The sequence below is a fragment of the Crocodylus porosus genome, unplaced genomic scaffold (assembly GCF_001723895.1).
Source record: "Crocodylus porosus isolate Cpor-Errol unplaced genomic scaffold, CroPor_comp1, whole genome shotgun sequence".
NCBI lineage: Eukaryota > Metazoa > Chordata > Crocodylia > Crocodylidae > Crocodylus > Crocodylus porosus.
In genome coordinates this window covers 10,097,443-10,122,452 of record NW_017728942.1, presented here as the reverse complement: position 1 = coordinate 10,122,452, position 25,010 = coordinate 10,097,443, and the positions used below count along the sequence as shown (strand labels likewise).

At 47.0% G+C, this 25,010-nt stretch overlaps 1 protein-coding gene across 1 annotated transcript in view; it reads left to right on the top strand.

Annotated features, from left to right (window-relative positions):
- MYT1 (myelin transcription factor 1) overlaps window positions 1-25,010 on the top strand; it is a 93,581-nt gene that overhangs the window by 39,249 nt on the left and 29,322 nt on the right. The window contains exons 3-12 of the mRNA XM_019548097.1: window positions 2,913-2,967; window positions 4,847-4,877; window positions 9,255-9,317; window positions 10,117-10,364; window positions 11,134-11,994; window positions 14,340-14,474; window positions 15,930-16,020; window positions 18,878-18,991; window positions 20,533-20,747; window positions 23,357-23,562. Of these exons, the coding sequence (XP_019403642.1) occupies window positions 2,913-2,967; window positions 4,847-4,877; window positions 9,255-9,317; window positions 10,117-10,364; window positions 11,134-11,994; window positions 14,340-14,474; window positions 15,930-16,020; window positions 18,878-18,991; window positions 20,533-20,747; window positions 23,357-23,562 (2,019 nt within the window). The remainder of the gene's footprint in view (window positions 1-2,912; window positions 2,968-4,846; window positions 4,878-9,254; window positions 9,318-10,116; window positions 10,365-11,133; window positions 11,995-14,339; window positions 14,475-15,929; window positions 16,021-18,877; window positions 18,992-20,532; window positions 20,748-23,356; window positions 23,563-25,010) is intronic.

The following is a 25,010-nucleotide window of genomic DNA, read 5'->3' as shown; positions in this document are numbered from 1 at the left end:
CTATCCCCTGCCTGCTCCCCTGATCCCCGCATACTGTCCCAGTCCCCCCATTGGCTGCCTTGCCTGGCTCCAGCTCCCTGCCCTTTAAAAAAAAAATAGAGGTGTGCTTTAGGATACAAGCAGAATTCAAGTAGACATTTAGAGCTGTGCATTTAAATACAGGCTCTCCTGCTCCTCATTGAAGAACAGGTCACATGGTTGTAAGCTGGCGCTGGCACTGGGCTGTATTCCAGCGAGGAGCCAGCATGCTTTGTTTTCATTATACACTCTGCTAGCAGAGCAACAGAGAAGGGAAGCAGCACCGTGCGGATTGTGATGGTGCGTTCCCCAGCTGCACTCCCCAGTCCTGTTCCCTTTTTGTTTTAGGGAACTGAGGCTGGGATTCCTTGTTTGTGACCCCCCCCCCCCCCGTTAGTTTTTCCTGTTTTGTTTTGTTTTGTTTTGATCCCCCTTGGTTTCTTATGTCGAAGATGCTCATCGTGCACCGTGCCAGCGGGACTTGGTTGGGAATGCTTAGTCAGGGACATTTTGTGCTGAAAAGGATTTGCCCTTATTGCAACAGAACTGGTTGGGTTTGGGTTTTTTTCCCTCTCGGAAGCAGACACGTAAGCACTAGAGGCCTTAGGGGTGGGCAAACCAGGCAACTGCCCAGGGCCCCACACTTTAGGGGGCCGCCACATTTTGCAACAATTTTTTGGCAGAGTGAAGTTTTTGCAAGGAAGTGGCTGTATTTGCATTTTAACACTTGACTATTTATCTAATTCCCCCCCAAAAATATTACAAAGATCCACAATACAACTGTGCTGGGTTACTATTTACTGGAGTACATACCTCTAAGGGCCCCTAAATGACTCTCTTGCCCAGGGCCCCAGCGACCCTAAGGCCACCTCTGATGTAAGCTAATCATGGGGGTGCACTATTCCCCTAGTGAAACCCTCCCTAAGAAAATTAATTGTTTTCTCCCTTACCTAGTGTTTTCCATCCTGCTTCCACCCACCACTTCGGTGAGGAAAAAGGTAATGGGGTGGGAGAATAGGAAGACATGTATTTCTGATTTTGTTGAGATGCACTTCCATATGGAGTCAGGTGTACGCTCAGCCTTTCAGTACTCATACCTCAGCTCCAGTGTGCAGCCAAGCAAGACATGTTGCCACAGAAAGTCCCTTTCCCACTCATCTACCCTAAATGCAGATTGCACTGCACCCTGAAACGTGCATGGTGGTCCAGCCCAGAGCTAGGTACCTTTTGGTCTTTTCATATTCCGGTTGTTGTGATGCTTAGTTACTGGCAGTAGCGGCCTTAGGGGAGGGCAAACCAAGCAACTGCCCAGGACCCCACACTTTAGGGTGCCCCAAAATTTTGCAGCAATTTTTTTGGAGGGGGGGTAACGTTTTACAAGGAAGTGGCTCTATTTGCATTTTAACATTTGACTATTTATCTAATTCCCCCAAAGAATATTAAAACGATCCACGACACTAGTGGCGGGTTATAGGTCATCAAAATTAAGCCTCTAAGGGGCCCCAACAACCCTAAGGCCGCCACTGTTATTGGTGAGCACCTTGGAGTACCAAATCGCCTTTATTCATTGTGTTTATTCCCTGCTGGGCAGAATATAACATCTGCAGTCTAACAGTTATTAAAATGCACCTTCCCATGTGTTAAACATGGAGGGGGTGGGAAGCTGATGTAAAGAGCTCCATGTAGAAAGTTACCTGTCTGGTGTGCAAAGCCGGCTTTATGGCACGCGCAGATTTATGAACAATAAAACATACCCTATATTTACATGCTAATGGAGAGCACTCTGCCTATGCAAAGGCCCAGAACCTCAAAGGCATTTAGATCCCTTCCTCCCCCTGCTCGGGCCTAATTCTGTTCATATATGCAGATGCTGCTTTTATTGTCTACAACTTTCATAACAGATGGAATCCATTAAATGCTACACCGCGCAATCTCCAGAGATTCTGGTTTTAGACAAATCAGCTCTCTGTCCTATTATCTTGCAGCGTGCTTGACCGCTGCCTGCACTCTGCCTGCAGTAACCAGGTTGATTGCCTGCTTCTCCTGCGAGCACCCTTTTTTTGTGCTTCCTCCCCCGGCACCCCTTGTGCGCTAGGGAAAGCTTCCAGTCCAAATAGCACCGTTGTCTTCTCGCCCCTGCCGATCCTGATTTGGAAGGCACGCTGGAGCAGCAGGAGGCTGCTGGGCTGGTGGGGTGTTGGTGAAGCCATGTGGCCTAGTGGCTACCGCACTGGGCTGGGACTCGGGAGACTTGGCTTGTGTTCCTGGCTTCGCCACTGACCTTCACCAAGTCCTTGGTCCTGTCTGTGCCTCTGTACTACCCTGTGTGATGCATTGGGTGAAAGTACTGTGCAGATGAACGAGCTGTTGTTACTACTGCTCACCTGCACTAAAACATCCCGTTGTTTTTACTCCTCGCTCACCTTCCCCGTTCACGTTTTAGTCTGACCCACCACTTGTGTCTTGTCTTTGCGGGGGAAGGAGTGGGGCTAGGAGTTGGTGCAGCACCAAAGCGTTTGACAAAAGAGCTCAGCCACATTGTCAGTCCTCCCGAGGAAGTTTTGGCCTTATTGAAACCAACAGGAATTTTAGGACTGATTTCAAGAAGGCCAGAATTTCGACCTTTCCATCGCTAAAGCATGAGAGCGGCTATGTTCTCGTTAAGCCTTCATGTCATAAAAAGGAAGCTCTGAAACACCATCCCATGAAAATCAACCTGGCATGGCCTGATTTTAAAACAGTACCGCAATGTGGATCATTCTCAAAAAGAAACCGTGGTAGCCTTCCTGGCTCCCTAAACCCAGGTCACTTATGTTGAGCAACTTGTTTTTTTTCCCAGTGCCGCGTTTTCCTGGAGACTTTTTAACGCTGACGCTTTTGCTGTTTGCTTCCAGATGAGTTTAGAAAATGACGATAAGAGAGCGCGCACACGGTCGAAATCTATCCGAGGTGAGCAGCTTGTTATCCGCGCTGGCGGGCCCGTCTTCAGGTCCAGCATCTCATTCTTCCAAGCCACAACCACGGCTCCCCTTCTCCTGCCGCCGCCCGGTCCTCGCCGTGAGATCAGTGCACAGCTACAAAAAGATCAGCCCCGACCACAAATGCTTGCAGCCCCACATCGTGTTTTATTCCCCACCCCCCCAACACAGAAACCCCCCCTTGCATGCTTCATTTTATAGGCATCAGAAAAGTGATAGCCTCAGATCAGCTCCAAAGGCTTTCATCATGTATGCTCTGCTAGAGGCTTTGAAGTTGTACATCTGAGACTGCCTGGCAGAGTGAGTGCATGCTGCAGAAGCAAACAGGGCTGTCTCACAGCAGGGACGGGAGGACAAATGACTGGTTGATTCAAAGCTTGATTGCTATTTATTTTCCATCTTTAAACAAAACAACAACTTCCATTTCATCCTCTAGCTGCCTTTTCTCTGTGCAAGAAAGGTGCTGTAATACGTGGCGCACGGTGTTAGCCCATATACCATCGCCACCTTGAATAATGATTACAGATCACGGGTTGTGTTTTTTTTTTTCCTTCCCCCCCCCTATTTTCTTTCTCCCTTGTTGGTGTCTGTGGATCTGATGCATTTTAAAGGTCATTGAAAGGGAGGAACTAATAGGACTAGCTAAAGTGTAGTGTGATGTGAGCAGGTATTATGCAACTTCATCCACGCAGCTGTGCCACCGGGCCCCACTTTGTCCTGACCTCTACCTCTCTCCTTGTCCTTGTAATCATTTTCATCTCTTTCAAAAAAAAAACAAAACCCAGCTACAGTCAACTAATGCTGAATGGTGCCAGAAGATGTGGGTTGTGAGGATTTTTTCCCCCTTTTTTTAAATTTTATTTTTTTTTGCATTTTGTTTTGTTTTTGTCGTCTCTATAATGCCCCTCAGGACTATAATCAGACCAGCCTGATTCTACTTATTTTCTCACTTGCAAGCTGCCTTAACGGCATTTAAATCCAGGTCTCCTGATGTGAAAAGGTAATTTGTTGAATACACCACGCTCCTTACGATTGCCTCCAGTTTGTTGAAGTTGTGAGTCATTCCATTGAGATCTGGTTCCCCAGAAACCCAATTAGCTCAAACAAATTGAGCAAACATGCAATGCCTTTTAGCCTGTGCAAACTTAGCATGTGTGGTTCCTCCTCCCCAATTGTTTGGCTTCCTGGCTGGACACCAGTTTCTAGTTAAGAAACTAAAAATACTGTTCCGTGTTATTACCATAGAATCATATTATTCAGATAGGAAAAATCATCCTGGAAAGCTGCAGAGCATCGACATCACAATTCAATTAGCCCACGAACTATTGTGCAGCTGAACACGGCGCATAGCTCCCTCATGAGCGCAGTCTGCTTAGAGGGGAGAAAAATAAGGGTATTTATGTTTGCACTAGGAGGGGAAAACAGCGATTGGAGCAAAAGGGACTCTGCAAAGAAACTGGAAGAATGCAAATTAGCCCATTTAAGCATAGACACGTTGCCCCAAACGAAGAAAACTCAATCGTTGCTTTCCATACATGCATATTCAGGATCCAATTCTTGCGTCCTGTGGTCTGGATCCTGAATATGCACATATGGAAAGCAACTGCTTTTTTTTTATTGCCCTGAAGCTTAGGTGCATACGTGCTTCGCTTGGACGTGTTTGAAATTGGGCACAGGCATGAGCATCCGCAGGCTCGGGGCAGCAGAGAGGGCGTGCTTGTCTATTTGCTGTAGATTTGCCTGTGTTACGGTCCGGGACAATGGGTGACTTGCCTCTGGAGTGTCTGGGGGGTGTCGTGTTGACTGCCTCGTGTTTTATTTCCCTTCCCGGCTCCTGCCTCCGCGCTCAGTGCCCACGGAACTCATCGGACAGGAGGTGAGGTAAGAAAAGTTTCGTCTCAACCCCATCACCTGGCGGCGGAGGACAGGGGAGGTGGCTTTTCCCAGAGGGAAACACAGGCTATGGGAAGCCCTATGTTGGGGCAAACATATTATCAGGCTGGATCCTAAACCTGGCCTTTAGGCCCCTTTTCTGTCCATCGTGGACACGGGGAAAGGGAAGGAAACCGTACGGGACGGTAGCTGCGTTGCAGTCCCCTCCTGCAGCCCCTGAAGTCCCAAGCGGCAGCACGCGGCCTGCTTCGTCTCAGCTGCCCAGGATCGAGGGGGGGCCGAGCCCTCCAAAAGGACTGCTGCCCAAAGTGGTGTTGCCCATAAAAGCAGCGTTGCCCATCATGTGTGCTCTTCCCCTGCTCTGTTTCCTTCCCCTGCCTTGCCACTTCCCTCCTCCCTCCCCGCCCCTGTTCCTGGAGTTTGGCATAGAAATGAAGGGCTGGAAGGGGCTTTGAAAGATCAAGTCCAAGCCCCCCTGCACTGGGCAGAGATATTGCTGGGATCAAAGTGTCTGTCCAGTCTCCTCCTTGAAGACCTCCAAGGTTGGGCACTGCACCACCCCTTTGGGAAGTCCAGTCCAGATTCTGGCCCCCCCTTACCATAAAGCAGCTCTTCCTTGCATCCAACCTGAAACCATCCTCTAGCAGTTTATGGCCATTGCTCCTGGTCCTCCCTTGGGGTGCCTTAGCGAACATTTTTTCCTTCCAGCTCCCAATATCCCCACTTTGACATACTTCTAGACAGCCATCAAGTCCCCCCTCCATCTTCTCCTCCCCAGGCTGAGCAGTCCCAGGTCCCTTAGTCTTCCCTCATCAGGTTTGTCCTCCAGGCCTTTAATCATTCCCGCAGCCTTTACAGGGAAGGCTTTAACGTGAGGTATCCCCCTTAGGTACAGGGTACGATTCTTGCAGATACAGTCCCTGCCCCGCTCTTCAGCCTCTTAGCCCTGGACTCCAACGAGCCTCAGGACCTCCCGTGATCACTTCTGCAAGGGGACGGGCCTGCTCCTTGCAGCCGCAGAAGGAACCGGGGCAAAGCGTCTCATTATCCGTGACAGGCTCCTGGATTGCTAAGCTCTCCTTTCAACCCTACACACAGGGGCTTGTGCAAAAGGTAGGCTGCTTCAGCCTGGGTGTGTGCTAATGGCAGGGGCTGCATTTCCTCGCGGTCTCTGCTGGAAAGCTTGCTGTGTCAAAGAGTAATTGGACCTGAACTCTGCCAATCCCATGGCGCCTCTGCTCCTCCGCTCCCCTATTACTCTTGAGAGCGCGGAGCAGAGAGCACTGGGCATTCCCCTTCTCCAACTTTTATTGCTGAACACTTGAGCGGAGGTGGTAATTGAAGCAGGTGACATATTTAAGGGGCAGCACAGAGTGCTCCACAAAAGCCATCTCTGCAGCTGTCACCTAATTGCCTGATTAACTGGACGATTAATCGACTAATTGGAAGCGGGGCACCGTCTGCATGACAATCAGAAGCCTTTTAGACAAGTATCGGAGCAGCGGAGAGAAAATGTGGCCATGAATATTGCAAGGAAGGGGAAGCATTAATAAACCATGAAAGCCATCCATATATGCAGCCCCTGCCAAAATATTAGGCACATCCATCCTGGGAAGTTTTGCAAACAGAAGTTTGAAGCCGAGATGCAATGAATAGGTATTTTAGAAAGTGCTGGGGACTCCTCTGGACCATGGGCACTATTTAATCTCTCTTGGGCTATATGCAAAATGGAAATATCCAGGATCCGTCCTTCCTTTAGACCCCCACCTTCTACCTTCTCCACGCCCTCTGTTTTAAACCATAGGTTGCAATTTTCCCCATTAAAAAGGGAATTGATTCAGCAAAGCTTAGAAATGGCTGTAACATCTTCATCAGAGCAGCTCTTGTTTTGTACTGAATAAGCCTTTTTTTTTCCACGCAAGTCGCTACTAGTGTAAACACTGCTCCGCATCTCTGTGTGCAGTCACTTAAAGTGTGTCTGGGGCTGCTCGGTACAGAGCTATCTCAGTCATGACTGAGAGCAATTAAAATTAAATAGACTTTAAGATCATCAGAAAAAGGAGAAGCGGGGGGAGCCGCTCTTCCAATTATGTACATTAGCGGGAAGAGATCTTTTTTATGTATGATCTTCAAGCCTCTCGCTCAGACGCAGGCCCATTCATTCAGAGGAGGAATGCCAGGATAGGTGTGGTTTTGCCTGGAGAGCGTGCACGTCACAAGAGCGAGGAAACTAAAGGGCATCCTCCCACTCGATCGCAGGAAGAAGCGGGTCTCGGCTTTGAGGCGGATCGTGAGCAGCAGGTTACGGCACGTGGCAATGCTGCGGGTTTTGCATCACAAGGCTGGCATGGGAGGCTGGTCCAAGGCCTCCCAAGGGTTATTTAAGGCATCAGGGGTTGAGTCTCTTGTTGCAGCTTCTCTTTGCAGCCCCCTATACCAGCAGGGCAGTGTTGCACTCTCCCTGCACAAATCTTTTAAAACCATAGGGTCTTGCTAGTGAGGTCCAGCATGCCATGGGGTGCCTTAGACGTGCGTTCAAGGGATAGGACTAGAAGGGACCAGATAGACCAGACCCCCTGAGAAGTTATTCAGCAGTCACAGCCTCTCAGCCTTCATTTTGCTGGGCCTTTTACCTCTTCCCATGAGACAGGCTTTCTATTCCCTTGGGCACACCGGTTGCCCTTCTCAGCATCTGTCCTGGCTTGCATCTTTCTTGACCAGGTGCCCCGTATGGCACGTAGCATCGTAGAGGAGGTATCACAGGCGTCTAAGAGTACTTCCCTGTCTTTAATGGAAGTACCCCATTTCATGTGTCTTAAGCCGGTGTTTGCTGTTTTCATGGCCGTATCAGATCAGCGTCTCAGTCATCTTATGATAGACTAGTACACTCAGGTCCTTTTCCACCTCAGCCATTTGCAACTAATGAGCCCCCTTCTGATAGCAGAAAATGGCATTGGACACTAGGAACATGGCCTTGCGCTTTGTGCTATTGAATTTCATCCCGTTTCTATTACTCCGGTCCTCAAGGTCACCCTGCTCTTCCTGTCCCTTCTCCAAACTGACGACTGCTCTCATCAGCACACTCCTGACTTCTCGTGCCAAAGGTCACTGGTGAAAATTATTAAATAATATTGTTCCCGAGACCGATTCTTTAAATTCACTAGCGACCTCCCTCTAACTTGTACTTTTCTCCAACCTTGGGGGCTCTTCAAGAGGAGGCCGGACAGATATTTGGCTGGGGTGATATGACCCCGGCACCTGTTCCTGCCCTGGGTGATTTTCCTTCCAGCATTACCCATCGTTTACCCACCATAAGTTTTTGGTAGCAAATCCTGCCTTCTCCATCTGAGCTGACGGTCTTCCACGTGGCACCAGATCAAAGTCTTTACTGAAGTGCAGACCCATTGCATCTACTTCATTTTCTTGATCTAGAAAATAAACGATCAAAGGAAGATCCTGACATTTTACCTCCCTACAAGCAGACTTTCGATTTGATTCCTGTGCTGATCCCTTGCAACAATGGGTTTTTTAATAGTTTTCCGTGATATAGCTCCACCTCTCCCACCAAAACCTTTAAAGGCTAGGTGGAGAACAACAGCAACCAGGGTCCTTTGCTGAGCCTGGATGTACAGGTGTTTATCCTGGGGACTGGACTAATTATTTGTATTTCTGTGAATTTTACCCTTACACAAGGGAACATCACACCCCAGGAATGAAGTGCTGTGATGCTACAAGGTCATTAAAAGGCCTGAGTGGTACTCAGGGATGTTAGGAGAAGCCCAAAGCTAACACAATTACCTATTCTTCTGACAAGCAGCCAGTGCAGGGAGCTAGTGAACCCCTCCAACCTGCTCTAGCAGCACCCAACACAGGGTTTCCCAGGTCCGTGTCAGCCTGGATTTGTCAATGGAGCAGCCATTCATTGCAGCAAGAAACATCATTTGTCTAACAAACCAGACAGCGAAAGAAAAAGCCACGTTTATATTATTTTTTTTTGCACTAGTAAAAAATAAAGAAAGAACTACTGAAGATTGGCAGTGGGAGGCAGAGTACAGTAGTTGCCTGGTTTTAAAAAAAGCTTGCTCTTACACATGCAAATCTTTAATTAAACATACTCATAAAACTATAATGAACCGTTCATTTAATTAAATGGGGTGAGTTATTTCATTAATTTTTAGCAAACTGCAAAGCCACCCTCCTGCCCTCCGTGGTTGGAATTCAAAGGGAGGGGATGTACTATTTAAAGGAAATTATCTTCCCTTGTGCAGCGTTTGTTCCTTCCACGCAGATTCTTTTTAACTCTCCACCGTTTTACGTGCTTTCAATTAAAATTTGCTCTTGACGGTTGGTTGTTTCCCTCTCAAGCTGCCCAACCCCAGGCTGCAATGGCTCAGGACATATCCGGGGAAAGTATGCAAGGCACAGAAGGTAAGGTTTGCTCTGGAAGATTTCCAGCCTATGGACCCCAAATATAGGAAGGTGTGCATGACAGCACAGGCCAACTGATTTGCGGGGGCCAAGCTCTGCTCCTTTCCTTGACTACAACAGGGAGCAGGATGCAGTCTCAAAAAAGCTTCGCCATCATCCCAAGCCATGCAGAAAGGAAGAGACTGGGTTGCTCCATGGGAGCTTATTAATTCCTACACATACTTCATGCGTGTGTACGTGGGTGGGGGCATGAATAACAGTACGTCAGCTTGGAGTCCATTCCAGTTTTAATACTTTCATCTGTGTATTGTACTGGAGAAATCTGGATGTAAGGTGCCAGTGGGTTATATATGTCACAATGGCTGGCCCTAAAGACCGGGTATAGATTTATAACGGGAAGCCATGAATGGTCTTTAGCTTGTAACAATGTCCAGGGTAGGAGGAAGCAGGACTTGCATGAATTGCAAGGGCAGGTACAAGCAGCCCTTGGGCTAAATGGCTTCATCTGGTCCGGTGGGCTTCCATTGACAGCAGAGCAAAAGCTGGTCAAAGTGGTACGAGATGGTTCATTGCTAAGGGAGTTGCTTCAGGGGAGAAGGAGTACAGTGCAGAGATTGTAGGTCAGGTCTTCAGCTCAGTCCATGGAGCTAGGATGGGGGAAAGCAGCCTTTTGGTGCATTGCCTACATTTTGCATGATTACTTGCCTTGCTTTGCTGATTAAAATGCCTGGATCTGAGAGCTTTGAGACCTGTTTCTCACGTCGCCACCAATATTCTTGTCTCTTTGCCCTTCCTGTAGTTTACAAAGCTGCCCTCTAGCAAAGAAGAGGAAACTTCAGGATGCCGAGGCCGAGCACTTGGTGTCCAAGAGGAAATCCCATCCCCTCAAACTGGCCCTCGACGAAGGCTACAATGTCGACAGTGATGGGAGTGAGGAGACCGAGGTGAAGGAAGAGTCTGGCACCGATGAATCAGAGGGGACTTTGGAGGAGGAAGAGGCAGAGACAACCGAACAGGAGGAGACCCGTAGCCCCGAGCCAACAGAAGGTGCTTTGTCATTATTGATTGCAGAGCTGTATTTTAACCAATGGATAAAGGGCAACCAGTGTTAATAATCAAGAGTTATAGCTGCTCTAAATTATGTAGAGGATGGGTTCTGCGATTATGAAATTCAGCGGAAGAACAACAGGAAAGCGGGGTTTCATCTGAGAAGGGCTGTTTGCAGATTGTCTCCAGCATCTTCCAAAATGAGAGTGCTTTTATTAGTGGCACTTAATGGGGAGTGACCATGAAAAGCATAGCCAAGCATCTCTGTCTGGCAGCATGAGGGGAAGGCAGCCTAAAACTTTGGAGTGCTTCATTGGCACAGGATTAGGCCCTTACACCCATATTCACTCATCTTCTTTGGGCAGGAGCGTGCACACAACCTAGGGCAGAACGTCAGCCCTGGGATCCTAGCCTCTTTGCTCCCTGTGAATCTAGTTATGTATCTTGGGATCCTCTTTATGGAGAGAGTTCACATCAGGATCCCGTGTGGGACTCTCGAGCACACAACTACCCCTGCAGGCAATGTGCAAAATATGTGTAGCCGATGACTTTGGATGGTGCGGTGGGAGAAATAAGTATGGGCTGGTGATGTTCATCTCATTGGTGGGAATACATTTCAAATGGAAATCCTACCCTCCACTTTTTTTTTTTTTACTTGCAGTTACCAAATGCATTAAATCACACTGTGCCATCAAGAGTCTGGCTTCAATTAAGCTTAAAGAAGACAGAGCTGTTTATATAATTTCCATGCTTTTTTTTTATCTTCCAGCAAAAAGCCCAGCAAAATCATCTCACTATGGACAAAATGCAGCTCCCAGTACATCTGGCCCCAGCAAGGCCAACTACAGCAGCTATCAAGAAATAATTGCCAACTCTCTCCTAAACCTAGGCCAAATAGCAGAAGAAACCCTTGCAATAGAAGGACAGCTGCCTGAAAGGGACCTGCAGGTCTCCAAGCCTCCTGGGAATGTAGTTCACCTGGTCCGCGAAGGAGCAGGAGAGGAGGTGATGGAAGAGGAGTGTGACAAGGAGATTATCATCCAGACGGAGGATGCGGAGGAGGTTATCGAGGTCACCAGCGAACGCAGCAGCGAGCTGTGCTCCGAGCATCGGGATGATGGAAACTGCGAGGAGTCCTGCCCATTGCAAAAGGCCATGCAAGCAGAAGCAGAAGAGGATGATGATGAAGAGGAGGACGACGACGACGATGAGGAGGAAGAGGAGGAGGAGGAAGAGGAGGAGGACGAGGAAGAGGAGGAGGAGGAGATGGCGCCTGAAGTGATCTGCGAAGAAACGCCTCACACTTCTCAGGACTCCCAGAAAACTCACTGTGAAGGGCGGCTGAGCCCGAAGCCTGAGTACTCGGTCATCGTGGAGGTCAGGTCGGACGATGACAAAGACGACGACGCGCGCTCCCAGAAATCAGCGGTGACCGACGAGTCCGAAATGTATGACATGATGACCAGAGGGAACCTGGGGCTGCTGGAACAGGCCATCGCGCTGAAGGCCGAGCAGGTGAAGATCGTGAGGGAGCCCAGCCGCCTGCCGGGAGAGCACGTGAAGCACTTCCAGGTGGATGAGAAACAAAACAAATCTATGGATGCCATCCGAAAAAACTACTACGGCAAAGGTGGGGCATGTGAATGGCCTTCCATACATCTCTCTCCAGAAAAGACTTTGTCTGTGAAAGAGCCTCGGCTTTGGAACCGCTGAGCGTCCCGAGGAAATTGGACACTGGGATTTTTCAGAGCCCAAAGAGGGGTTTTAGCCATACTGTTCTTATTAAGGTTGTGATATATATGCATTTATCTATTTATATATATTATATATATATATAATGGAGACAAGGTTCTTTGGGTGAATCTGATATCTTTTATTAGACCAACTTAAATAGTTGGAAAACAATTATTAAGCAAGCTTTCGGGTTCAAAAACACTTCATCAGGCTAAGGAAGTTTCAGTAGTTGTTTTTTTGAACCCGAAAGCTTGCTTAATAATTGTTTTCCAACTATTTAAGTTGGTCTAATAAAAGATACCAGATTCACCCAAAGAACCTTGTCTGCCTATGTCCCTAGACCAACACGGCTACAACCTGCACCCTTGTATATATAATGGATACATTTTATATAGCTAGATAGATAGATAGATAGATGGATAGATAGATAGATATAGACACACATGCACACACACATATATATATGTATGTGTGTGTGTATGTATTGCATCTATCTATTTATCTAATTTATCCATATATATATATAAATTAGATAGATAAATGCAATACACACACATATATAATACATACAGGGCACCTCTACATGTTCATTAATGTACTTTTGCTACTGTACATTAAGTTTAGTACTTCTGATATGAGGTACTACATAAAGGCACATTAGACTACCCTAATGTGCAGTAGCAAAAATGAATGCCTTTTTAGTGATGCTTAATACACAGTAGATTCATTTTACTGTGCATTAGTGGATTAGCACTGTTTTTGATGTGATGCTTTAATGCACAGTAGAATAGGCTACTGCACATTAAAGCTCATGTGTAAGATTCACTCACACACACATATCACAAGCTTAATAAGAATGGTGTGTCTAAATCCCCTCTGTCTAGAGATAGAGAGAGAGGGAGAGAGAAAGAAAGAGAGAGAGAGAGATTAATTAGTCTATAAAGTTCAAATCTACTCTGCCTTCCGCTTATTTATCTCAGCCAGAAATGTTGTGGCTGATTCTCTTAGTCAGCTTAAAACATCTCAGCCCATGTGAAGGCAGGGGAAGTATCCCATTGCATTGTTTCCAAGAGCCAAGCTAGACTAGAAAAGCTATTCTGGTAATCCTGAGTCAGGTATAACTATATCAGTACCAGATCACATCCCTGCTTGTGTCAACCCTATGGTGGATGCAACTATAATGGTATCTTGTACTGGTATCATTGGGTGCCTCTACCTGTTCAATTGGTGCGCTTTAGGTAATGCACTTTAAATCTAGTGCCTCCGGGTGCCTATACACGAGCTCAGAGGCTGGTCCAATGCCCTGGAATTACTGTGCTCCAGCAGCTTCCTGCATCTCATCTATCAGTGTCCCCATGCTTTACAGCGGTGGTGGGGGCACTTGAACTAAAGCTCGTCAAATGAGTATTAGTTCAAGTGCCCCCACCGCCATTTTTCAGTGAGGTTACGCTGATACATGAGATGTGACAGTATTTTAGTTAGAGCAGCTGCTCCTGACCCCCAGAGCATATGTAAAAGTGCCTTTCATTGTGAGGTACTAGAAAGATGTGTGTGAACTTATATTAATGTGCATTAGCTAAAATGCACTTCTTAGATGCTTTAATGCTCATTAAAATAGGGTAATGCGCATTAAAGTGTACATGTAGACTTGCCCATTATATCCGTGTTTCATATTGTTATAGCTTACCAGAGCAAGCTCTACCAGGCTGGCCATTTTTTCTACTGATGTAACTGCATTCCTGCTGGGAGAGTTTTGCTCATTGTAACCATACTGATATAATTAAATTGGCAGAAGCTTCCTGTTTCTTTACTGTGTAATCTTCTGGGATAGCTCTGTCAGTCCGGGGCCTGAAGAAGTATGAGCCCTCACTGACACAGCTGTCCCAGTCAAGGCCTAGCATAAATGTGGTTATACCAGCAAAAACATGTGTTCACCTGCACAGGAGCAAAGGGGCAATAACCCAGAGTCAGTCGCACTTTGCTGGTGTGGCTGTGTCCACAGTAGACTCTACTGGTATACTTTACCAGCCTTCCTGTAGCAGTAAGTCATCCCTAAAGTAGATGTAGTCTAGGTTATAGATCCAGAAATAATTTGTCACAAGGTAAATGGACATGGGGTGTTACTACTTAGCCTGTTATGTCATGGCTTGATGACATCCCAGTCCCTTGTGATTTTGCATGCAGTTGCTGGAATTGCCGGCCTAATGTTGTCTCCCTTGTTCCTCCCCTTTTATTCCTTAGACCCCTCGAGACCTGAGAAACGAGAGATCAAATGTCCAACTCCGGGCTGTGATGGCACCGGTCACGTCACAGGACTCTACCCTCACCATCGCAGCCTGTCCGGTTGCCCACACAAAGACAGGATCCCTCCAGAAAGTGAGTATGTCCACACTGTGCAATGAGGGCTACCCAGACTAATCTGTGCAGGCTTCTTTCAGGGTAAAAGTTATGCCTGTGCAGAAGAGCCGTGGCAAAGTCAATGCACCTCTAAAATCCAACAGAAGCCCTATGGATGGGGAAATGAGCTATGAACTGGCCCTCTGTACATGGGTGGCTTTCCCTTGAAGAGCACAGTCCAATTTCAAGCAGTGCAGGGCACAGTTACAACCCCTTTTATTATGCATAGAGGTCTTGGCTACACTACCCTTACATTGACCAAAGCTAGAACTGCCATTATAGGAAAACCGTATAGAATTTAATAGAAAATAAAAGCCTTTGAACAGGTTTTGGAAGCATCCTCCAGAGAATTATACCCCTTCTATTGGACTCTGTAAGGTGGTTTGAAAATACAGCCTGTAGCAAGGATCTTATTCTCTATTAACTTCTACAGGTTTTTTGAATGTTTTATTTTTTTTTTATACTTAACATATTGGTTTCACCCCGTACTAAATTCCATAGGGATTTTTTTTTTCAGCTTGGGAAGAGGGCAAAAGGATGGAAATCTCTCCACCATGATCAGAATTTAATTTTTTGTTGTAGAGCAGAAAGAGTAGCCAAATGATACCTATAATACAGTCAATGTTCTTTTTTTTTTAACCACGCATTGCCTTAACAATCACAATATGCTCTGGAAAGAGTCATGTACGCTGCAGAAAATAGTTTTCATTATGACACTGTTTTTAAAAATATATATTTTATGCCTATTGGTACCAACATCCTAAATAGACTTCTCTGTGCACATAAATAAAAATTCAATATTGTGTGTTAATGATACTAGGATAACAGGGGAGGGGAAGGGAGAAAAACTCTGCCTTATCTCTAATTTCAAAGGTTGCAGACCTGCTATAAACACAAAACTGCAGGAAACAAGGAGAAAGTCTAGTTATCGTCATACAAGCTCAAATGCAAAAAAAAAGAAGAAGAAAAAAATAGCAAGCAAGCTTTCTAAAGGCTTGCAAAGCAAATGCTTTTCTTTACTTTTAAGGTCAGCGCTGCAGGAAGCCATAATCCTGAAGATTAAAATTTTAAAAAATCAAACCAAGACTAGTCCTAAGGATAAAAGCAGAGAGATAACTCCAATCACTTAAAACTACCTGAAATGGGTAGGCAGGGCTCCAAAGGGAGGGAGGGAGCGGGCTGGGGGAGTGGATAGCAATCAGCTAGCAAGGCAGAAAGCCCAAGCTGTGTGCAGAGATGCTAATCAAGTGCTGACCTGAGCAGTGCTGGCTTGTAGCTCTCTTCTATATGCAGACAAATTCTAATTACAGTGTTTCATATTCACTGATTTCTAGGGAGCCGGTGTTGAGACTTGATTATTTGTCTTTTTCACTCTGTTTTTATCAAGTTGTTTTTACTTCCCTCCCTTCTTCCCTTCCCCTTCTCGCTACAAAGTCTTGGCTATGCACGAGAATGTGTTAAAATGCCCAACACCAGGCTGCACAGGACAGGGTCACGTGAACAGCAATCGCAACACACACAGAAGGTACTTACTTCCCGTTCTAATCGGTAACAGCAGGGGCTAAAATGTCATCAGGGCAAACAGCAAAAAATGGCACTGGTTTTATTCTTGCATAATGCACGTTGCACGGAGATCCGGTATAATGAAAACAGGTTAACTACGGATGGCTATAACCACAAAAAAAAAAATCTGGAAATGGGCGAGCCCCTCAGATATCAAAGGGAGACGGGCATGAAGGCAGAGCAGTGCTTCTAGGTTTGGAACGACAACTTCATGTCAACTGTTTGAGTCGGTCTAATAAAAGATTTTGGGTTTACCCGAACCTTGTCTGCTCATGCTCAAGGCACCGGTATTGAGTTGACTGTATTGAGCTGAGGGGGTTCGTGGAGGTGTTGTTTGGGGCCAGATGAAGATACAAGGCTGAGATAGGAGGCCAAGCAAGGGTTACGTTGTGTTTCGATGGCCCGGGACTCTTGTGAACAGACTTCGTGAGATGTCTTGTGAGATCAGCTCTGCTCACTTCAATCCCGGGCCTCGGGGAATGAGGATTTTCCGTCCCATAGAGCCAGCCAGAAGAGGGATCTCAGCAAACCTAATGAAGGGAGGGGTGCTGGTGCGTGTTTGGAGATCTGAAATGGTTTTTGACCTCCTTGTTCTTCTGTTGAGAAGTTTAACTATGCAAGTCAGCCCTGCAAAGGAAGGGACAGGCGGGTGAGGGAAGGCCACCGTCAGGCCACTTAAAACCAGGCAGGAGGATCTCCAAGAAGCCAGAAATGCATGTGCTGTTTCCTCCCAGAATATAGGCTGAGTGATGGAGTGCTGTGGTTCTCCAGATCAACCTTAAGACCATGCTGGTCAAATCATTTGACTGTAATGGACATACAGAGAGTGACAGACTCGTAAATGATAATTCATTTGTGGGCACTAGGTGAGTTTTCTTAAGTACTTATTCAGACGTTGCGTGGAAGTCATGAAATAAATTGAGCTGATGAATGCCTCCTGATAGGTGGGAGCAAATGAGAGAGATCTGCTTGCTTTAATTAAGGAGACCAATTTGGCCTGAAGTCTAGCAGCAGCCAGTGGCCACCAGGAGGGTGTGCTGATCTACGGTTCCCGACAGCTGCACAGAAAAGAAACCCAGTGTCTTTAAAACGCAGCAACAGGTGGGAGAGAAGTTCCTGTTCAGGTTCCCCACAAGTCACAGAGAGGGAATACGAGGAAATGCCAGCTGTGTGCTGTTTGATTGCAGCAGTGCAGCCTAGGGGCTAGGTGATTTGGAGCCGAGTTAATGGACTAGCTTTGGATCCAGTGGCTTGAATGCAAAGGCTGACTTGCTGGCAATGCACCTGAGGGTCCTAGAATGGCCTCTGCTTGGAGGGACCGGTGCTGGGAATGGCAGGGGTGACGTAGGCTGGGCCTGAGGGTCTCGGGCCCGGTGCGGTGTTAGGGGACGACGGCGGAGTGCCGGACTGTGTGACGCCTGCTCAAGCCAGCGCGATCAGCATCTCTCCTAAACGAATGCTCACATGGCAGAAGGCAGCGGGGAGTTTTGACTGCTGAGGACCACGTGCATGTGGAGGATACAGTGCCCCTTTCAGAGGGGACAAACCCTTGCCAGAGAGTCCCACAGATTAGGAAGGGGCAGGGAGACCGCAATCGATAGGTCAGGATGCCACCTCTCCCCAGCCCCGGTATCCCTCAAAATAGTGACAGAGAGCATCTTTATGGAGGCCGTGTGCCTCTACACTGCTGCCTTGGCCCACTGACTCGACCCCCCCCTTGGTCACAACAGCTTCGACAGGAGCTGGCCCCCAAAGCTATGCTTGTGTGACTCTCTCTGCAGTACATTGCACCCATTGACCCTGCAGCTGTAAAGGAAGGGGTCATCAAGTGTCAGCCAACTGGCCGTCTACCCCAGTCCCAACCCTCTCCCATGGTGGCCCCACCTGCACATCTACCAAGAAGGGATCTTGCAGAAGTGCCTAGGAGCTTCCACAAACAAGAGGAGCCTAGGATCATTTAGCAGTGAAGAGCCTTTAGCATCTCGGCCTGCCCAAACCAGGACCCCTGCTTCGTCCATTTAAGAATTTGGATAGCTCAGGTGGGCAGTGGGCCCTGTAAAACCTTGCAAGGGCAGACTGGAGAGTAAGCAGAGCCTCTTCTGCATCCTTTGTAGCAGCCCCTGTGGTCTGTGCATGGTGAGGAGCACAGGGACTACTTGTCCTGATCCTCTTCACACCACCCCTTGGCTAACAGGACTCCAGAAAGGATCCTGCCTCCATCACCCGCTCTGCAACAGCTGTGCCATCCATCTCATGTGCCCAGAGCAGCCCAAAGGGAGACTGCTTCCCCTTTCCATGTCTATCCGCCCCAGGCCCTGTTGAGGGCTGTGACTTAAAAGGCCCATATTTCGAAGCTGTGGTCCCAGTCCAGCCCCACCTCATCCAAGGGAATCATGATGTGACTGCACATCTCCAAAGTGCGATTCTTCCATAGAAATTGCCCATAGATAAGTTTGGTTTAAAGAAGAAAAGCTAGAAACAAGACTGGGTAAGGAACAAACATGTCATACGTTCATTAGGCTCTTTCCCAAAGCACCAAAGAGCAGTCCTTCCCTTGCTAGCCTTTTGCTGAACTTGGCCCAGTGGATCGAGCTGCTTTCTCCATACCCAAGTTCTCTGAATGGTGACGAACCATCATCTCGGAGCGCTCTCGCTTTTGGTGCCTCAAGGCTTTGCCACTTGTCGAAAGTCAAAAAAATAACTAGACGTGATTTTTTTTGTGGGCTCAGTGCAAAGCCTGGTCTGTGAAGTGGATGGAGACATTCCTGCTAGTCCCTCATGCTTAGTTTCCCTTTCTTTCTTTTCTAATTATTATACAGTTTATCCGGTTGCCCTATTGCCGCTGCTGAAAAATTAGCCAAATCTCACGAAAAGCAACAAACACAGTCTGGAGACCCCTCTAAAAGCAGCTCCAATTCTGACCGGATACTCAGGTAAGCTGCATTGGAAATAAAATCATGTGCAATAGTGCTTCTTCCGAGCTCCTTTTCCCCTAATCTATTGCCATAAAGAAAACAGTCACAACCCGTCCATGTCTGCCTGTATCTTGATACTGCTGATGCCTGTTATGACTAGCATAGGTCTCTCTAAGGTGGGGAGATATTGAATTGATGATTCCAGGGAGGGCATCCAGGACAATGAATTGCTTCTGTAGCATCAATTAATGCTGAGGCTACAGGCCAAAGGGTTTTAACAGTGCAGCAAAAGGCACTTGTGCTGATTATACTACAATGCAAACTGCCTAAGAATGAAGGCTATTATATTAGCATTATAAGTAGGAGGGTGGGATTTTTAAAACCCCTTAAAGATCACGCCATTGCAGTTTTATCCCAGTGCACCTCCTTTTCTTTCTGGGATTTTTAGGAGTAGACTCGTTAGACTCTAATGATTTTCAAATGATTTTTCTTTCTCTCTTCCCTTTGCTTCTGTCAGACCTGCCTGGGATAAGGGCTGTCCAATACTAAGGATGTCCCTGATAAATCCTTGCCAACACAGTTTAGGTGATTCATGAGGCTACAGATGGCTTGTAATATGGTTAGTTATTTTACAAGGAGAGCATGAGGGCAAGACAGCGGTACAAGCCCTTCAAACCTTGATGTACAACAGGCTGGCAAAGCCTCAAGGTTTGCAAAACTGCTGAGTGCCCAAGTCACTGGGGTTGTGAGTGCTCAGCACCTTTGGGGGGGAAAAAAAGGCCATTTAGTTTTGTTAGTTATTACATTTCTGGGCCGGCTTGCTAGGTGCTAGGCACTTTGCAAACACACAAGAAGGACAATCCATGCTCCAAGGAGTTCACGCTCCTAGAAATATCTAGTGCAAGGAGGTCAAGAGAAGGAGAATAATAATGAGCAATTTATATACAATAGGTATGCAAGATAAATTGATCCACTACAGACAGCAGAGCAGATGTAGGGCTTTCGGGGCAGGACTCTGCCCTCCTTTTAATCCCGGCAAGCAAACATTTCATGCTTCCTATAGAGTTAAACCACAGAGGTGACTTGAGGGGAACTTGGGTCCTATGGGTTTTGGCAGGTTTTTTTTCCTGCTCTCCCAAAAGAAAGGAGAAACCAAGGGTGTTTTTTCTCTCTCTCTCTGCTGGAAGAGCACAAGCAAAGACAGGTTTCCCAGAGTGAGATGCTGCCTTCTTATTTATGCAATTAATATCACAGTGCCCCACGCATGGATCGCACCTGGAAAGAGACTCCAGGCCCCATTTTGCAAGCACAGAGTCCAATTCTGATCTTGCACATCTGAAGGGAGAGAGAACACAATGTTCCCAAGAAGTGTATATCTCTATGAGAATCCCTGATTGGCACTATCAAGGAAGGCTTCTGCTGTGTTTCTGGGGTAATATTTGCAAACTACTCTCTAGGGAGGGGGGAAAAATGGCTTTGTGCTTTCATTAGGAATCACTTAATGAGATAAGAAAAGCAAAGGAAAGCCGTGCTGATCTGTGCGTGTCTGTTGTCCCCAGGCCTATGTGCTTTGTGAAGCAGCTGGAGATTCCTCAGTATGGGAGCTACCGGCCCAACATGGTCCCAGCCACCCCTCGAGCCAACCTGGCCAAGGAGCTGGAGAAGTACTCCAAGGTCACCTTCGATTATGCAAGTTTTGATGCTCAGGTTTTTGGCAAACGCATGCTTGCCCCAAAGATACAGACTAGCGAAACCTCACCTAAAGCCTTTAAATGTAAGTTGGGCCCAGTGAGGGCGTTGGTTCTGAGTGCTTTCCGTGCTCTCCTCCGTACCGCTTGCCAAGGGATATGGACGGAGGCCTTTGGGAGTGTTGGTTTGGGTGGGGAGAATGGAAAGAGCATGGTCATAGGTGGCTATGCATAAAGGGCAACCTCTTTGGTTTCCCCTTTAGGATGGATGGCATCCAGGCCTGGGTGCATGCTCTTGAGAAATGTCTCTAACTAGAAGTTACTCCATGGGCTCCACTTCGTTTGTAGGTCACCTCTAGGACTCTATTGTGCAACTAAATGGCTTACGTTTTCACTCTTCTTTATTGTACGTATTACCTGTTCTATCTACTTGGCTTATCTATTCTCTTCTATGCACCATGTATATTATCCATCGATCATATGCCTTCTATGCACAGTCTAATACCTTATCTACCTGCCCCTCTTATCTGTTGAGCATCTCCTATGATGGAGCAGAGTGGTTGCAAAAAAAGAGGCCCCTGACTTAGACATAGGAGCAAAATGAAATGATAAAATAAGCCCTCAGCAGATGGACTTTTAGGTGTGGGAGTTGCAGTGTGCATGGCGGACTAAACGAAGACAGCCTGTATTATACCTGTGCTGTGACCAGCCAGAGGAGAATAATAGAGCTTGGCTGTGTAATGTCCCTACTCCATTAGCCTGCACGCATGCAAGATGAATCTATCTTTTAAAGCACCAAAAAAAAAAAGGCAGAAAAAGAAAAAGATTTAGGAAACCAGTTTGCAGAAGTCAGCAGCCTCAAGAGGCCTTTCTCTTTGTAGCTAATCCCACTTTCAGAGTCCTGGTTAATCCTGACACAGCTGCTCTCTAAAAAGTACTCATGCTTGAAAGCATCCCGGTTGTTGCAGTACAATGGACGCTCCCTTTTATTACAGTACTAAATCTGTAAAGGATCAGACAATGAAATTGGATGGAGGCCAGAGAGCACAACTGCCACTGTCATCCTGGGTTAGGGTTGATGGAAAAGTAATTTGTTTCCCAGCACAAGTGATTCTCCTGCTGAATAGATTGTGTTATTTGCAATATTAGCAAAGAATTTTCAGGGTAATTGTACTGACAAAAATAATTCCAGCAAACCCACTAGGATAATCCTTTCTATTTCTTCTCATCACTTATTTGACTAATTTGCTGATTGCGAGTCCATTAGTGCTAGAAATACTTATGAAATGGAAAAGCATCGCTGAGTCTACAGTGTGAAATTAAAATTGGCATCTCCCCGTTTGAGATATTGTCATGTTGTGCTTGCAAATACACGGACCCCACTGATGGACATGGATTAAACTGGACCCCCCCCCTTTTATAAAATGCACAAGAATAACTATTTGGGCAAGCCTCCAATGAGTTAATCAAAGCAACGAGATTAATATGATTGCCAATCATAGTAGGGAAATCTGTTCCTTTCACTGAGAACTTACTTTAAAGAGATCTTCATCCGGAGGGATTTATGCTCGCTTGGATGTGTTCATATAACCACCATTAATGTCAATAGGCATTATGCGTGCCCACAATGAGGAGGAAAGCAGTCCTGGAGAAGATTAGCAGTTGAGAATGTCTTCTATTTAGAGCTCATCCCGGTAATGCCAAAATCACTTTACGATAGTATCTTCCTCCAAGGTTGTCAAGTGGTTTTACAACATGGGGGTCCAACGGATGTGACTGGAGTAAAACAAGCCCTCAGGTCAATGGGGCCTCTTGCTAAGTAAGGGCAGGACCCAAATTAACTAAGAACTTCAAGGCCTGGCCCATCAATTCAGCTCTGTGCTGAATCTGTACAACCATGAGCTCCCTTTGAGTCGCATGATGTGAATACAGCGCAGTCCTCTGGGGTGGATCTGACTGCAGGCTTTGGGCCCCTATTTTGCACCGGGAGACGCTGAACCTCCTTGCATTTCACTACCTTCATTATGCATGGACAGGATCAGACCCGTGTCTGGTGCAATGTATAGTGAAGTACGGCGTGAAGTGGTCACGTACAGTCTGTCACCCATTCCAGGTGATTTAATATAGCTGTTACTCCTATATGTTTAACCGCTGTGCCACTTGTCAGGACTGCCATATGTCACTGGTGCCCTCATCAGAAACTCATATTTTATGGCTGTTTTGGCTGTTAAAATTTAATTTGAAAAAATTGCAGGTTTTCCTCTATGACACATGAAATCATGACATTAATCTGCTCTGAAAATAACTTGTAAGGAGTATGTATTAAAAAAAAACCCAACAAAAAACCTTGGAAGAGTCATTGTGTTTTCCCCCTTTGACATCCTCAGCATAGCGCCAGAACATAAAGGAGGGGTAGTGTAGCGTCCTGGGAACTTTGCAGCACTGCCAGTTAATAATTATATAGACCTTTAAGTTAGCAGATGGGCACTAAAGTTTTTGGCTGGAGCCTGCACTGTTTTTATCTCTTTTGTTTCCTTGGGCACTGAATTAGCTTCCAAGTTTCTAACGAGACTAGCCATCGTCCTTGCAATGTGCAAAGGTAAAGAGGTCCATGGCTTCTGACGCCTCTATGATTCTTGCTTGTGGAAGTTTTACATATCGGTTGTTTTGTTCCCCCCCTTTTTTTTTTGTGCAGCCAAATCTTTTCCAAAGGCCTCTTCCCCCAGCCACAGCCCTTCTAGTAGTTACGTGAAGAGCACTTCATCTTCCTCGACAGGCTTCGACTACTCCCATGACGCTGAGGCCGCGCATATGGCCGCCACTGCCATCCTAAATCTCTCCACTCGCTGCTGGGAAATGCCAGAAAACCTCAGTACCAAGCAGCAGGATGCCCCCAGCAAGGTGAGCTGAGCGCCTCGACGTGCGAAGGGGTGGAGGAATCGACTGCCAGGAAGCAACAGGAAAGCCCGTACCAATAGGAGAGATGCTCAGAGAAGCCCTTCGGGTGGCTGGGCAGCAGCTTTGCAGAAAAGGACCTGGGGGGACAGGGGACAAGAAGCTGGACAGGAGCCAGCGGTGTGTCCTTGGTGCCAAGAAGGTTAATGGCATCCTGGGCTGCATTGGTAGGAGCATTGCCAGCAGATCGAGGGAAGTGATTCCTCCCCTCTAGTTGACACCTCTGGAGTCCTGTGTCCAGTTTTGGGCCCCCCACTACAGAGAGGAGGTGGACACAGTGGACAGAGTCCAGTGGAGAGCAACAAAAATGGTTTGGGGGCTGGGGGACAGGACTTGTGAGGAGAGGCGGAGGGAACTGGGCTTATTTAATCTGGAGAAGGCTGAGGGGGGATTGAATAGCAGCCTTCAGCTCCCTGCAGACAGGTTGCAAAGAGGATGGAGCTGGACTGTCCTCCATGGTGGCAGGTGACAGAAGGAGCAATGGGCTCAAGTCGCAGCAAGAGAAGTTTAGGTTAGATATTAGGAAAAACTTTCTTACTACAGGTGGTAGTAAAGCACTAGAGCAGGTTACTCAGGGAGCTGGGGGAGTCTCCATCCTTGGAGGTTTTTAAGACCGGGGCAGACAAAGCTTTGGCTGGGATGATGTAGTTGGGGCTGGTTGGAGCAGGGGGCTGCACTAGATGTGACCCCTGAGGTCCCTTCCCGCCCTCATTTTCTACGATTCTCTGATTCAAGCTACAAAACAGGGTTAGTTCTCACCTAGTCACATGTGGACATTTCTGCCCTCCTGGCAGTGTCAGTAGCTTGATAGTTTCATCCTGAATCGGGAAGAAATATCAGAACTGTTCATCGAGCAAGACGTTTTGAACACTCCCAAGTCAGAAATACCAGAGTCTGGTGCATTGTGGGCAATATAGTGCAACCCAGGGCTACAGCAAATTTAGACAAGACTTCTGTACTGCAACTCCCATGGGGCACTGCCACTGCTCAGGTGGATAGAGAGTGTCAGAGTAACCCTAAACAGTTCGTGTACGTTTTCCCAGAATGGGGATGGGAGGGGGTGGGGGACAGTGGCAGGAAGTCATCCGCAAAAATAATGTTCCCTCCCATGGAAAAATGCCCGTTTTAAAAAATCATTTTCTATCCAAAGTAGTTTGATAGAAAATTCCCACCCAAGCCTACCCACAGCCTAAATGGCATTGATATCGTTGGACCTTGGCATCGCATGGGGCCTGAAACTACAAGGCACAGAGTCTCTTCTTAATGGGAATGGGTGTTTGTATGCATGACATTAAGAGTGCTTTGCACTAACCAGAAATCACTCAGCATCTGGCAGGATGAGATCCGTACTGAAAATCAGGGAAAAAGTGCATGCTTAGCTTGGCTACAGCTCT